At 35.2% G+C, this 15,054-nt stretch overlaps 1 protein-coding gene across 1 annotated transcript in view; it reads left to right on the plus strand.

Annotated features, from left to right (window-relative positions):
• Positions 1-3,616: 3,616 nt before the first annotated feature.
• The window catches only part of CCDC39 (coiled-coil domain containing 39), a 52,611-nt gene continuing 41,173 nt past the window's right edge, over positions 3,617-15,054 (plus strand). The window contains exons 1-6 of the mRNA XM_059388048.1: positions 3,617-3,830; positions 10,489-10,608; positions 12,157-12,303; positions 13,779-13,937; positions 14,707-14,799; positions 14,924-15,052. Coding sequence (XP_059244031.1) covers positions 3,741-3,830; positions 10,489-10,608; positions 12,157-12,303; positions 13,779-13,937; positions 14,707-14,799; positions 14,924-15,052 — 738 coding nt within the window. The 5' untranslated portion in view covers positions 3,617-3,740. The remainder of the gene's footprint in view (positions 3,831-10,488; positions 10,609-12,156; positions 12,304-13,778; positions 13,938-14,706; positions 14,800-14,923; positions 15,053-15,054) is intronic.

A 15,054-nucleotide genomic window follows, 5' to 3' on the forward strand; every position in this document is an offset into this window, starting at 1 on the left:
TGTGAAAAGGTTGCTTTAAGAAAGAATAACAGGAAAGAGCTATGTTGGATTAAATGGGCAAGGAAAATCTCTTTATGGAGGTTATATAAAAACTGAAGACTATGGAACCCTGAAGAATACTATAGAATCTAGTCATGGGAGGGAAAATGTTCCAGGCAGAAGGACCAACATATATGGAGCCCCCAAGGCTGGAAGACACCTTCGTTTTACGAAGCTCTAACAAAACAATTTTAAAAAGCCAGAGTAGCTGAAACATAGTGAATGAGAGGAAAGATGGCAAGAAATGAGGTTGGAAAAATAGGCAAGGACAAGATCACATAGGACTTTGTAGATAGGTTAAGAAGTTTGGATTTAATTCTAAGTAAATCAGAAAGGTTGGGCATGTTTTTATAAAACTAAACATATACACCTTACCCTATGGTCAGCAATTATATCCCTTGGCATTTATCGAGGAGAAATAAAAATACATGTCCTTGAAAAGACTTGTACTGAGAGTATATGTTAATAATTATGAAACTAGTTTAAATATATATTGAGGTTGAAGAAATAAGTAAATGGGTGATGAATAGTGGGAGCAGAGTTTCTTACTGTCTGAAGGGAAGTTTCAAATAAGAAAGGCAGGCTAGAATGAACTCTGTGGCACTAGATTGGAGGCAGAGACATCAGTAGGTACTAATGTTTAGTTTATATAGGTAGATGGATACAAAGACAATTACAGATATGTATGAATTCTTGGGCTAATGTACATACAGATGTTATCTAATTCTGTCTGCTGAGAGGGCCCAGAAATAATGACAACCCCATAGCAGCAAACATACCTAGAGCCCAGGTCTTGGTTTCTAAAAACCGTTCTCCTCCAAAAGGAACTAGGCCTCCTTGGAGAAATGGCTAATTCTTAGGCTGGTTAAGGAAAAATACCAAGATGGTCCTGGGGTGTTTTGCAGTGCCAGAAAGTAAGGCATTGCTCAAAAAGATGAAGGCATGTCAAAGAGACAGGGGCCAATGGCTAAAGCTGGAGCAAATGGAGCAACAAAACAGCGTAGTTTGGAATCCGAAGTATGAAGTATATATCAGGCCATAGTGCTATAAATTAATAATTGAATAAATAAATGGAGAAGAGATAATCTTACTATGAAAAATTTTCAAATAATATATGTAGGTACTCTCCTTTTAGGAGATAAAGTGTAATCTCCCTCCTTGAAGGCAGGCTGAATATTAAATCACTTAGAGTCTGGAAAGGAAATTCCTGAAACTCAAGAAATAGAATCCTTGAGGGGGGAAATGGGACTTTTTGCATGGATTTGTCTGCCAGACTTCTTATGTCCTTGGGGCCTACAGAAGTAAACAGCAAAGACAGCTGCAGTCATGTGTTTGGCAGCTCCTGCTAACACTGAGAGGGGTGGATCAACAGACTGGCACAGGCTGAGACAGCTGCCTCAGTATTCACATTAGTAATGGGGATGAGGAATTAGAAAAAGAATGTTTAAAACATATGTACAGAACAAACTAATAATTTTAGGAAGCACTATTGCTGTGACAAATCTCCAGTATAAATAACTATATGCCATCTTAATATGTGCTGAATACTAACATTTTCATTAGTAGGGATGACTAAACTATTATAAAATTAAAGATAATCTTTTATAAGATTATTTAAACTCTCAATTTCCATTATTCCACACAGGTTGAAATACCCCCTACTAGCTGCCTTTCTCTTCCACCACCTTGGGAATTTAGGCATTGCAGAAGTGAGAAATAAAATGCTGTGCTAATTCTACTACCTATAGAAGATATTTCTAAGATTGTTGTATATGTAAGTACAGTGTTGTTTACAGTGAATGATGTTTACCATACTGTACTGCATTTAATATATTCCATAAGGCACACATATAAAAATTCTTTCTAAAAATGATAGTTGTATATATAGATAAGCACAGTATTTCAGTGAAGGAATGTGTTCATTACACTTTGATGCATGGAATATACTATGTATGGTCAAACTCATGAAAGTTGTTTCTAAGAATAATGAAATTTTATTGCATCTGAGTAATGTCATTCAGTGAAGTAACATATGCCACATATGTTGCATTTAATACATCTGTAAAGTATGCCATATGTATAAAATGTTTCTAAAGATAGAAGATAAAAGGTAAATCCTTTTAAAAATACAAAAAGCTAATTCTAGTCTTTAGACTGGAGAAATAGTCCGTAAGATTTAAATATATGGAAAACCATGTAAACACGAGGAAACAAAACTATAAGATTTCAAAAATATAGTAATAAACCAATGTTAAAAAGACACTTTCAGGACAACTGATGAAATATAAACATGAAATGGTTATTAAATGATATTCAAGAATTTTGATATTGTTAATTTTGATAGATGTGATAATTATACTGTATTTGTTAGAAAACATTGAATGTTAAACATTGAATGTTAAACCATGATGCATGGTCAAGTAGTTAGGGATGAAATGTCATGATGTTTGAGATTTTAAAATGCTTCAGCAAAAAATACAGATAAAGTGAATGTGGCAAAATATGTTAAATCAAGATAATGAGTATGTGGGCATTCATTATACCCTGCTCTATTCTTTTTTCCCACCTGTCGCCCTCCTTACTTTTTTATATTTAAACTTTTTATAATAAAAAGTGTAACAACATAATGGTAAAATAATTCAAAAGGGCAAAAGAGGCGACAGTTACTTATTGGATAAGCAAAATTAATTTAAGCTCCTGATGCCATAGTAGAGGTATTTCAGCCAAGAACATCTCTCATTGCAGACAGCATAGTTTGTAGTATATCTCCATCCTCGTTTAGGTCCTGCTGATTTTAATCGCTTCACCTTAGCCTCAGTTTTTTAAATCTGGAAAATGAAAGGATTAGATTAGTTGATCGTTTTATTCTTTCCATTTCTGAGATGCTGTAGAACAGAGGCTGTAAACTCAAATGTCTACCAGTGCCAAGCTGGTAATTCAAATTACCGAATTGGCGAAGTGCTTGCCAGTCTAATGGGGGCGCCCCCTCAGCGGAATAATGCCTTCATGATTATGTGGGCTGTTTCCTTTTTCGAGATTAGGAAGAACTGAAGGGGCACCTGGGTGGCTCCATCGTTAAGCGTCTGCCTTCAGCTCAGGTCATGATCCGGGAGTACTGGGATCTAGTCCCACATGCGCTCCCTGCTTGTCAGGGAGTCTGCTTCTCCTGCTGAACTCTCTCCTTACATGCTCTCACTCTCTCGTTCTCTCTCTCAAATAATAAAGGAGAAGAAGAAGAAGAAGTCTGGTTTATTGTTTTCCTTAGCTCTCCTCTGCTTGCGATCCGGCGGTTGCGTAGCGCAACGCCATTCCCATACCCTGTGTAGCCTAGAGACTGCAGGCGCCACCGACTTTACACCCTCCGGGAGTGCCTGGGGAGAGGACACCAGGCCGCAGTTGGAGGCAGACTTATGCTGGTGCCTGGCAACCCCAGCGAACCTCTGGAGTAAGGTTCCAGAGGAGCTCGAAAAGAAAAAGCGGCTCAAGGTCTAGGGACCCAGCTCTCCGCCGGAAGTTTTGCCTTGCGGTTTGAGCACTTCCTGTTTGGTAACTAAGGGCGCGGGACGGTTGCTAGGGCTGCGGCGGTGATTGCCTGGGAGCTTTGCTGGGGTCGGGGACCGCTGGCGCCGGGCTCCTCGGCTGTACGGGAGGACGGATCTTTCTTCCGCAGCCTGTCGGAGGTCCCCTATCGGCTTGCCACCATGAGTAGCGAATTCTTGGCGGAGCTGCACTGGGACGATGGGTTTGCTATCCCGGTGGCAAATGAGGAGAACAAGATACTGGAAGATCAGGTAAGGATCAGGTGAAGAAGGCGGGGTAAAAGGGGGAAGTTTTCTGGTTGGCAGGAATACCCCAACTCTTTTGTTCCTCCCATCTTCTTCCCCAGTTTCATCTCTTCACTGCCGGACTCTCAGCCTCATCATCTTTCTCTCTCACCTGCCCGCCCTTTTCGGAACTTGCTAAGCTTACAAAACGTAAATTGATACAATAATTGATATTCAGGACTATAAAGCCTAAGTCGTTACTCTCTCCTCCTCTCCAGCTCCGTGTACGCACTTCCCGCCTCCTGGGCAGGAGAGGAAAGGCTGGTCCCCACGTCCACTTTTTCCTTCCTCAGAATTAAGCACGCCTTGCAAAGGGACTTCTGAGGTTTTTGCAGCAACAGTTGTTGACGGATGTTTATAAACAAAACACGTTCTGGTTGACGTTTCTTTTTGAGTTTCTGCCTATGACGTTGGAAGTTGAAAGTGACTCGGAGAAATGTTTTCAAGAGGAACGTCTAGTAAAAATGTAAAATGTACAATTTGCAGCTTTTCCAACTGAGAATGTTGTCACAGAGTGATATAAAATATTTTACGTTGTAAAGAATATTTTATGCCAGCTTGCAACCAATGCATAATAGTTGTTAAAAATAAAATTGCATCCGGGGACACCAGGGTGGCTCAGTCAATTAAGCATCTGCCTTCAGCCCAGGTCATGACCCCCCGCCCCCCCCCCCCCCCCCCCCCCCGCCCCGTCCCTGGGATTTTGTCTTCGGGGAGCTTGCTTCTCCCTCTACCTGCCACTCCCCCTGCTTGTGTGTTCTCTTTCCCCCCTCTCTCTGGCAAATAAATAAATAAAGTCTTAAAAAAAAAAATTGCAGCCAGCTCAGAAAACTTTTAAAAACCTTTAACAGTCAGCCTAAAGTTCCATCACATGGCAATGTGTTGTGTAGAAGAGGGTCCAAGAACAGATGATGTTTATGTTATAGAATGGAAGAGTTTTCTTTCCTCTGAAAAATGAAAATGAAAATCCTTCACTGTTTTTGAAGATTTTTTTTTTCAAAATATTCTGACTTTTTTACTTATGTCTAACTTAGTTGGCTGCAGTTTTTTGTTTTAGTGAAGAACAACATTAGGGAATATAACAGATTTAGCACTGAGTACTGAAGAGTAATAATATAAGAAGAATCCAGCCATGGGTTCAGATCTTAATTACTAGCCTGTTCAGATCTTAATTACTAGCCTGTTTCTTCTTCTGTAAACTGGAAATAAATGTTTCACGGGATTGTAATACAGTTCTAAGGACATTAATGTACATTAAACTTTCAGATATTAGTTTTTGGTATTATTACCATAATATTTGTCTCATGATTTTATATACAGTTAATTATATTAGGTATTTTAAAAATATCACAGAGAAATAAAAGAAGAGTGAGGGTCTTAATTGCTTCACCTGGATAAACAATGGCATTAAAAAAGCAACTCTGGTAAGTTTAAGCCATTCACGTATAACAGAAGTGCATAAAATAAAAAATGGAGTATTCCCTCTTTAAAATACCTATTGTTGACTATAGAAGTGTGACTATTAAGACATTAAACAAATATTCTAGATATCGTGGTCTATAGATACATGGATTGAAAAGACAAACAGAAGTATTGTAAGAATGGAATCCTACTATGTGTACTGTTTTTAACATAACAATTTTTATTTAATAAAAATATTAATTTAATTTTACTTGTTTTAAGAGACAAAAATAAGGGGATTGTTGAATTTTAGGTATATATTACTTGATTACAACAAATAGTAATTGGTAAAAAATTTTCTTAACATTAGGAAAAGCTATATAAGAAAATAAATGAAATGGTTAAATTACTGTTTGAAAAAACGCTTTGCTTCATTTGTTGACAATAAGGGTTGACTCCCTGATTTTCATTTCTCATTTTTAATATGAGAATTTTATGAGAAATTTACCATTTCATTTCATTTATCATTTTTAAAACAAAGAAATTAGCTCTCATACTTCTTTCCATGATCTTTTACCCCATTAAAAAATAGCTGTTTTATTATTTTTATATTATCAAGGTTTATTTTTTCATTCTGCTCAATGTCCTTAATTTGCTACAAGTGTTTAGTCTTAGTGTAATATGTAAACTGATTTGATGATCCTTAATGCAGCCAGTTTTATTCAGTTTACCTCTTCATGGACTTTTCACTTTAATTCATCTTTTGACTGGTTAGGTTCTATCTTCAAATAGTTGTTTCAAGAAGGGTCTGTAGTACTGTGCTTTTGATTCCTTGCATCCTTGGTTGCCAGTTGATTTCTTGCATTGACTGCATTAACTTTATATTTAAATCATAGTATCAGATCTTTTTTCTCCCTCTACTTCTTCCTTCTAGAGTACTATGTTTTGTAATATGGACTATTCTTTCCTGGGCCTATTTTCCAACTGTTAACTTGAGAATTTCCTTTATTCCTTTACTGGGTTGATGCTCTATTTTCTAGATCACATATCTTCTTTCTTGGGTTATTTCCTTTATTATTATTTTTTTTTTAAAATAATGAAATACTTTCTTTTGTGTCCCTGAGAAGGGTGTATAGGAGGAACACTCTGAATCTGAAGATGTTTTTTATTTAATCTCACATTTGATGGTTTTGGCTAGATAGGATATTCTAGGTTAAAAATATTTTTTTGCACAGAATTTGGAAAGTGTTATCTTCCAGTAGCGATGTTGGTTGGTTAATCTGATATTAGAATGATTTCCATTCCTTCATAGTTTATAATTTTAATCTCTGGAAGCTTTTAGGGTTTTGTTTCATTTTTACATTATAGTTTTTATTTTGGCAACCCTGTCAACCATATTTTTAATTTTCAGGTTATTTGCTGGTTGTTTTTTTTGTAGTATGTGGTCTTGTTTTCAAAGTACAATATCATTTACAGTCTGGCTGAGTGTGTGTGTGTGTGTGTGTGTGTGTGCATGTGTGTGTGATTAATTCTTCTTTGTGCCTTGAATTATGTTTCCTCTGGGATCTTTTTGTTTATCTTGATATCCCTCACATGATATAAGTTTTCAGTAAATATCTGGTGGTCCTTGCATGACCTTTTGTATTTAGAAACAAAAAATATTGTCTGGGAATTCTGTAGGGAAGGAATTATCAGCTCGTGGAGAGTGAATTGTTATGCTTTCATTTAAAAAGCAGATGCTTTTGCTCTGGGTTCATTATGCAATCATAAAAGTTAAAACTGATGAAAAAAGTCATAAAGCTGTATGCACCAAACAACATAATAACTAAGTACATAAAAGTGAAAGATGTTATAAATACAAGTAGACTTTGACAAAAAAATAGTAGGATACTTCAATATTGACCTCCTCAGAATTGGACAATTCTAATAGGTAAAAATAAGGATATAAAGTTATGAATAATACAATAAAAATGAAAACAGAGAGCATTATATCCCTTAAATAAGCACTTTATTTTTTAAAAAAGATTTTATTTATTTGACAGAGGGAAACACAGCAAGAGAGGGCACACAAGGGGGGGAGTGGGTGAGGGAGAAGCAGGCTTCCTGTTGAGCAGGGAACCTGATGCGGGGCTCCATCCCAGGACCCTGGGATCATGACCTGAGCTAAAGGCAGACACTTATTGACTGAGCCACCCAGGCACCCCAAATAAATACTTTAAAGAACATGTCAGTAAAACATTTACAAAGGTGGATCATTTACTGTACAAGGACAAAATCCTTAATACATTAAAAGTGAATGATAAACCTTAAAGACACTATATGAAGTGAAATAAGGTGCATGTAAAATACTGTGTGGTTCTACTTACGTGACATACCTAGAGTAATCAAATTCAAAAAGATAACAAGTAGAATGACGATTTCCAGGGGTTGGGGGGAGGGGGAATAAAGAGTTAGGGTTTAATGGGCAAAGAGTTTCAGTTTGGGAAGATGAAAATTTTCAGGTGGGTGGTGGCAGTGTTTGCACAACACATGAATGTACTTAATGCCACTCTTAAGGCACACTGAAAAACAGTTAAAATGATAAAAAGTAGGTTATGGGTATTTTGCCACAATTAAAGAAATGAGTGACAGGAATTTTTTTTTTTAAGGATTTTATTTATTTGAGAGAGAGAGAATGAGAGAGAGAGCATGAGTGGGGGAGGGTGAGAGGGAGAAACAGACTCCCTGCTGAGCAGGGAGCCCAGTGCAATGTGGGACTTGATCTTGGGCCTCCAGGATCAGACCTGAGCTGAAGGCAGTCACAAAACCAACTGAGCCATCCAGATGCCTGAGTGGTAGGAATTTTATAGGCCACATCCTCTAATCATAAGCCAACAGCATTTGTAATAAATAATTTTTAAAATTATCCTCCATTGTTATGGACTGATTCTCCCCCACTTCATATATTGAAGCCCTAATCTCCAATGTAATGTTATTTGGAGTGGGGTCTTTGGGAGGTAATTAGGCTTAGATGAGGTCATAAGAACGTGGCTCCCATGATGCGATTAGTATCTTTATATGAAGCAGAAGAGAGACCAGAACACACTCTGTCTCCACCATTTGAGTATGCAGCTAGAAGGCACTGTGTCAGGAAGAGAGATTTCAACAGAACCAAATTGGCTAGCTATCACCTCAGTCCTGGACTTCCCAGCCCCCAGAACTGTGAGAAATAAATTTCTGATCTTTAAGCCACTCAGTCTATGATATTTTATTATGGCAGCCTGAGCTAAGACATCCATCTTAAATCATTAGGCCAATTTCTCAGATATATATTCCTGGATAGCACTTCTATTATAGAGAAATTGATAGGGAAAAAGTCAGCTTTTAGAAAACAATAAAAAGAGTGATTAACACCTATGTTCATTAGAAATAACAAAAATCTTACTGAGAGAAAATTTACAGGCTTACATGACTTTGTTTTTATTTTATTTTTTTTAAAGATTTTATTTATTTATTTGACAGAGAGAGAGAGAGAGAGAGGGAGGGAGGGAGGGCACAAGTAGAACAGCAAGGTGAGGCAGATGGAGAAGCAGACTCTCCACGGAGCAGGGAGCCCGATGTGGGGCTCAATCCCAGGACTGAGCCGATAAATGCCATCATTTTTAAATCAGTGCCTTAGTTGGCTTGGATTGCTATAACAAAATACCATAGACTGAGTCACTTAAAAAACAGACATTTATTTTTCAAGGTTCTGAAAGACTAGAAGTTGAGATCAGGATCGCAGTATGGTTGGGGTCTAGTGAGAGCCCTCTTCTTGGTTTGCACCTGACTGCCTTCTCCCTTTGTTCACATGGCAGAGAGAAAGGAAGCTCTCTGGTCTTTCGTCTTCTTATAAGGACATTAATTCCATCATGAGGGTCCTACCTTCAGGTCCTAGTTTAAACCTGTTTACCTGTCAAAGGCCCACCTCCAGATACCACCACATGTGGGTAAAGACCTCAATATATGAAGTTGTGGGTGACATAAACATTTAGTCCATAGTAATTGATGTGACAAAAAGTCACATCAATTGCTCTTAAAAATTTAAAAAAGAACAACAGGGTAGCCTGGGTGGCTCAGTGGCTTAAGCCTCTGCCTTTAGCTCAGGTCATGATCTCAGAGTCCTGGGATCGAACCTCTCATCGGGCTCTCTGCTCAGCAGGTAGCCTGCTTCCCCCTCTCTCTGCCTGCCTCTCTGTGCTACTTGTGATCTCTCTATCTCTGTCAAATAAATAAAATCTTAAAAACAACAACAAAGTAGAATTAAAAGTAAAACAAATTAATGAAATAAAAAATAAAAAAATACATTTAATATTACTTAGTATGTTCAATAAAATACAGGATATAGCATAGAGTACATTAGTATTTATCTTCTTTCTTCCTTATTTAAAAATTCAAATATTGTCATTTGTACTTTAGTGGATTTTGTTGTATACCTCCTGGGTTGTAGCCCCAACTTTGGGAACCGCAGATCAAGAGTATAGGAAAGGATATTTTTGTTTTGTTGAGCTTTTATATTGCTTTGAGGGTTGATATATTCTAATTGTCCTGAGAATTTATCTTGTAATTAAAGGGTTTTTTTGTTGGTTTGTTATACATTTGCATTGTTTTGTTTCTACTCAGTGTTCTAATTCAATGACACATAAAATACATTAAGAAATAGAGTCTGGGTGCCTGGAGGGCTCAGTGGGTTAAACCTCTGCCTTAGGCTCAGGTCATGGTCTCAGGGTCCTGGGATTGAGCCCCACATCAGGCTCTCTGCTCACTGGGGAGCCTGGTTCCCCTTCTCTCTCTGCCTGCCTACTTGTGATCTCTCTCTGTCAAATAAATTAAATCTTTAAAAAAAAAATAGGGTTTAAGGACATGAGAGTTAGTTTTTCTGTTCTATATGGCTTACCCTAAATCTGTTGGTTTTGTGTAGGAGTTCAGGAGGAGCTATTATACTTGGTGTCCCACTACTCAAATTTATGGTTCATGTTTTGTGTTATTGTTATGTCTGTTATTATGCTCTTGTTTGTTCTAGAGATCTTGCGGTTTAATTACAGAATAAAATCTCATTTTTTCCCTTTAAGTACTGCTGTGTGAAAATTGCATCTTAGCAATGGTCCCTGAGAGATTTCTGAGAAATCTGAGAGATTTCTATTGTCTTAATATAATGCTAATTTTCCCATAGTAATCTCTAAATTACTACACATATTATTTACAGTTGTCAAAGCTGCAAGAGGAAAGGTCGAGCTTGCAAGACCAGCTACGTGACTATGAAGATCGAATTAATGCTATGACTTCTCACTTCAAAAATGTTAAGCAAGAATTTTCATTTACACAGGTACAGTTATCCCAATATAATGTTGATTGTGCCATATGTAGTCATGGAACATTTCACGTTGCATTTACACCTGTGATTTTATTTTAGGGATCCAACAGGAAACTTTAGCATAGCTAAACTATTGTCAACATAACCTTGAACCTGAAAATAGGTAGGAAAAAAAGGCATTGAGGAACTCACTGCTGCTACCAAGTTCAGGAATAACTAATATATTTGAAAGAAGAAATCATTCAAACAGTATATTATAATATTTAGTTACCAGATTATATGAGAAGGGTTTAGTGATCAGTGATTTTAAGCCAAAATAGACCTAATATAACATGTGATAACATTTCCACCTTCTTTTCACTTTTTCAGTGGAACCTGCTGGGCCATTTTGAGTAGAGGCAAATAGTTCACACACTTCAGTAGCCCTTAGGGCACCACAGTATTTTAGGATTTTGCGATAATGGAAGAGTTAAATTGTATTTAGGGTATTATTTAAGATAACCAGAGAAAGTATAATCCATTTTAGAAATATTATTACAAATAATAAACTTAAAACTTAAGATGATTAGTTAAGTAAGCTTCTGTTTTATAGATAGTCTGTTCATGTGTAGAACATCATTCCCTGATGATGCCCAGCAAATCAGCACTGACGAGTTTACTAACTTCCATTTCAAACTATTTTTAAAAAAATGCATTCTACCTTTTTTTGAAAGATATGTAATTCTTTAAATTGAACAAAGTATGCTTTTAATACCTATTTATAATTCATACAGATAAGTAACCACTTAATTGTGTATAAGTCTTATTAGGAAACTAAAAATTTAATGAACTTTAAAAGCAACACTTCAAATTTTTGAATCTTAATATGATTGAGTAATTAAACTGGAACATCTTTTCTTAAAGTTATTAAATCACTGAGTTGGGGATTTGAAAGTTAGAGATTCTCTGTAGGTATATTTCATTATAGTCAAACCTTAATTAAATCAGATAATAGACACAAAAGACAATAAACTTCCTATAGCACTAAGAGCTCTAATAATTAAAAATAATACTGATGGTGATAACTTCGAAGCACTCCAAACTCAACAGTCAACAAATACTATTTTGTTAAGTAAAACTACACAAAGGCATTGATGGTTTATTAATATGTTTTGGGAACTATTTATAACCATCAGTGTTTATATAGTCATTTATAAATTATCTCTTAATTAGAATATGTAATCAGTCTATGGAAACATCCCATTTCCCAAGCATTTTTATGTCTTACCATTATAAACTTTGGTTTTCTTCAATTTCCCTAGACCAACATAATATCTGAAAATTGCTGACAACAATATTTTCTCCTAGGTCATTCCATGAACTGACTTTCTTATAACTAGTACGCAACACAAATACATTGAATCATAAAGTCTAACATTATTTAGGTTTCAGAGAAGTGGAATTAATAATACTTAATCTAAGTATTTTGTGTGAACTTTTTTGGGGGGCTAATGGATTATTATAAATATTCTATAATACTAAAAATTAAAAAGTCTTTCTATCTTGCAAATTATTTTGTAGTCTCTTTGTAAAGCGAGGGAGCATGAGATTGAAAGTGAAGAACATTTTAAGATCATTGCTGAAAGAGAACTGGGACGAGTGAAGGATGAAATCCAACGACTGGAAAATGAAATGGCTTCAATACGGGAAAAGAAAAGTGATAAGGAAGTGTGTATTGAAATGTTACTTAAAATTTTGTGCTATTGTTCTTTCTTCCCTTACCAATCAAACACTGATTTTTTTTTCTGTATAGTAAAGGCATTCTTTAGTTTCCCGACATTTACTTACATTGTTTTTTGGACAATGAAAAGCATACAGCATTGTCATTTGAATGAAATGATGGGATATTATATTTATTTTCCCACTATACATTTACCAAACAGTCATTGAGCCACCATGTGCAGAGTACCATACTGGCTGTCTATTGTGTGATACTAGGCATAATTTATTCATAAGTATCATATGTTACTAGGTATAATTCATTCATATATTTTTAAAAGGCCACAATAAAAAATTATTTTTAATATTGAGTTTCATTTTTCATTCAAAATTTTTACCTTTTATATTAATTTATTAGCCTGTAATTCTAACAATAAACTACTGTAACCTCTTTTTATCTTTTCCTTTGTTTTAGTTGCCTGATTTGGGAGATCTATCCAAATTCAGTTCTCAAAAAACAAAACAAAACAAAACAAACAAATTCAATTCTCTTTACATGTGCATATACATGTAGAAATGTACATGTGTATGCATATGTATACATATACATACATATTTTATTATATTAATTTGTATTTATTTGCATATTGATCTGTTTTCTGACTGTAGATTTGTTAAATGAATGCATTTCCAGAAATTTTTTTTATTAGTTTTAGAGGTAGAATTTAGTGATTCATCAGTTGCATATAACACCCAGGACTCATTACATCAAGTGCCCTCCTTAATGTCCATCACCCAATTATCCTTTCCCTCTACCCACCTCCCCTCCAGCAAACTTAGTTTGTTTCCTAGAATTCAATGTCTCTTATGGTTTGCCTCCCTCTCAGTTTTCATCTAATTTTATTTTTCCTTCCCATCCCCTATGTTCATCTGTTTTGTTTCTTAAATTCCACGTATGAGTGGTATTTGTCTTTCTCTGACTGACTGATTCATTTACAGAAATATTTTTATCTTCTTAACAACTATATTTATTTCAATTAGAAGTATACAAAATTTCCATAGGAGACATCTCTTAGAGGGAAGAATCTGATTGGAAGTGGAGCTGAAGGGGACTTGACTTGGGCTTGAGTTAGCATATCAAGTACATTATTTTTACTAAGATCATATATCCACATGGGGTGGATTTGGCGGAGTGACTAATATTAGAGATTGCTCTGGGAGACTTTCCCTAAAGCCTTCTTAAGCCGTCTTTGACTCAACTACTATTCTCAATTTTGTATAATCATTTCCTCTCTATTTTACAACTGAAGAATTAAATACAAGTATGATAGTTATATAATAAGATGTGCATGGAAGTTGGGAAAGGGACAGGATTACTTCTTCCTTTTTATATGTTCTGTAATATGTAATATTATGTTTTAGTTTAGTTTGTGTAGTAAATAATATTTTGTAATCTCTTCCTGCCCCCTTTCTTTGGAAATTAGAACAACATATTTAAAACTACTCAAAAATTGGATGGTTTGAAATGTCAGATGAACTGGGACCAGCAAGCATTGGAAGCCTGGTTAGAAGAATCAGCTCATAAAGATAATGATGCCCTCACTCTTCAGAAGTATGCACAACAAGATGATAATAAAATTAGGGTGAGAAATTATAAATTGTAATCTTAGGTTTTCTCTAAATCTGTAGTATGTGAACCTTTTTACCTAAATTAGATTTGTAATTTGAATGCCATAGTTCTTGAACTTTTTTTGGTCAGAGACCCCTTTGACAGTCTCATAAAACCAAGGATCCTCTCTTTAGAAAAGTGAGTATACTTAAATACTCATAAAATTTTGCTGAAAGTTTTATAGATCCTCTGAAATCCTCTAACCATTTAGGGATCCACAGACTCTAGCTTAAGAATCCTGACTGAGAAGAGTTTTCAAAAGTATTTTGAAATGAAAACATTTCAGAGAAGAAAGTTTTATATTAGAATTTTGTATAAATAATTTAACTTTTTTGTCTAAATAATAGTTTGAATGTAATATACAGTGTTTGCTGATTTGAGGCTATAGTATTATTTAATATATTATTATAACATTACTTAAAATCTACTTGTAATTCAATGTGTTATATGTTAATATTATGAAACATGCTATTTTCTATAGATTTAATACCAAATACATTATTTCAAATAATTTTAAATGGCGAATTATTGTTTAATTTTTTCTAACTTTAAAATGTATTAAAAGTCTTTTTAGAAATAATTGAGTTTTTATTGCGCCCTTTGGGGTGAAAAGACAATGTATAGTTGTTTTAGATAGCAAATAAGTGTGTATCTATAATATAATAGTACTTAATGTGAGATATACTAATAGCTTTTAAGTTAAATGATAATTATGAATATTTTTACATGCAACTACATTATAGGCATTGACCCTGCAATTAGAAAGACTGACTTTGGAATGTCATCAGAGAAGAAAGGTACTTGACAATGAACTTACAGAGACTCTGAGTGCACAGGTTAGTTTATTTCTAATTAAGTATTAAGAAATAAGACAATTAAGAAATACCTTATTTCTTAATTATTGAAGGGATATATACTAAAGCGCTTAAATTCACAAAAATCTTATTTGCTCTCTGACAGTTAGAATTGGATAAAGCGGCACAAGATTTTCGTAAGATTCATAATGAAAGACAAGAACTCATTAAACAGTGGGAGAACACAATAGAGCAGATGCAGAAGAGAGATCGAGACATTGATAACGGTGCCTTGGT

Source organism: Mustela nigripes, chromosome 2 (assembly GCF_022355385.1).
Source record: "Mustela nigripes isolate SB6536 chromosome 2, MUSNIG.SB6536, whole genome shotgun sequence".
Lineage (NCBI taxonomy): Eukaryota > Metazoa > Chordata > Mammalia > Carnivora > Mustelidae > Mustela > Mustela nigripes.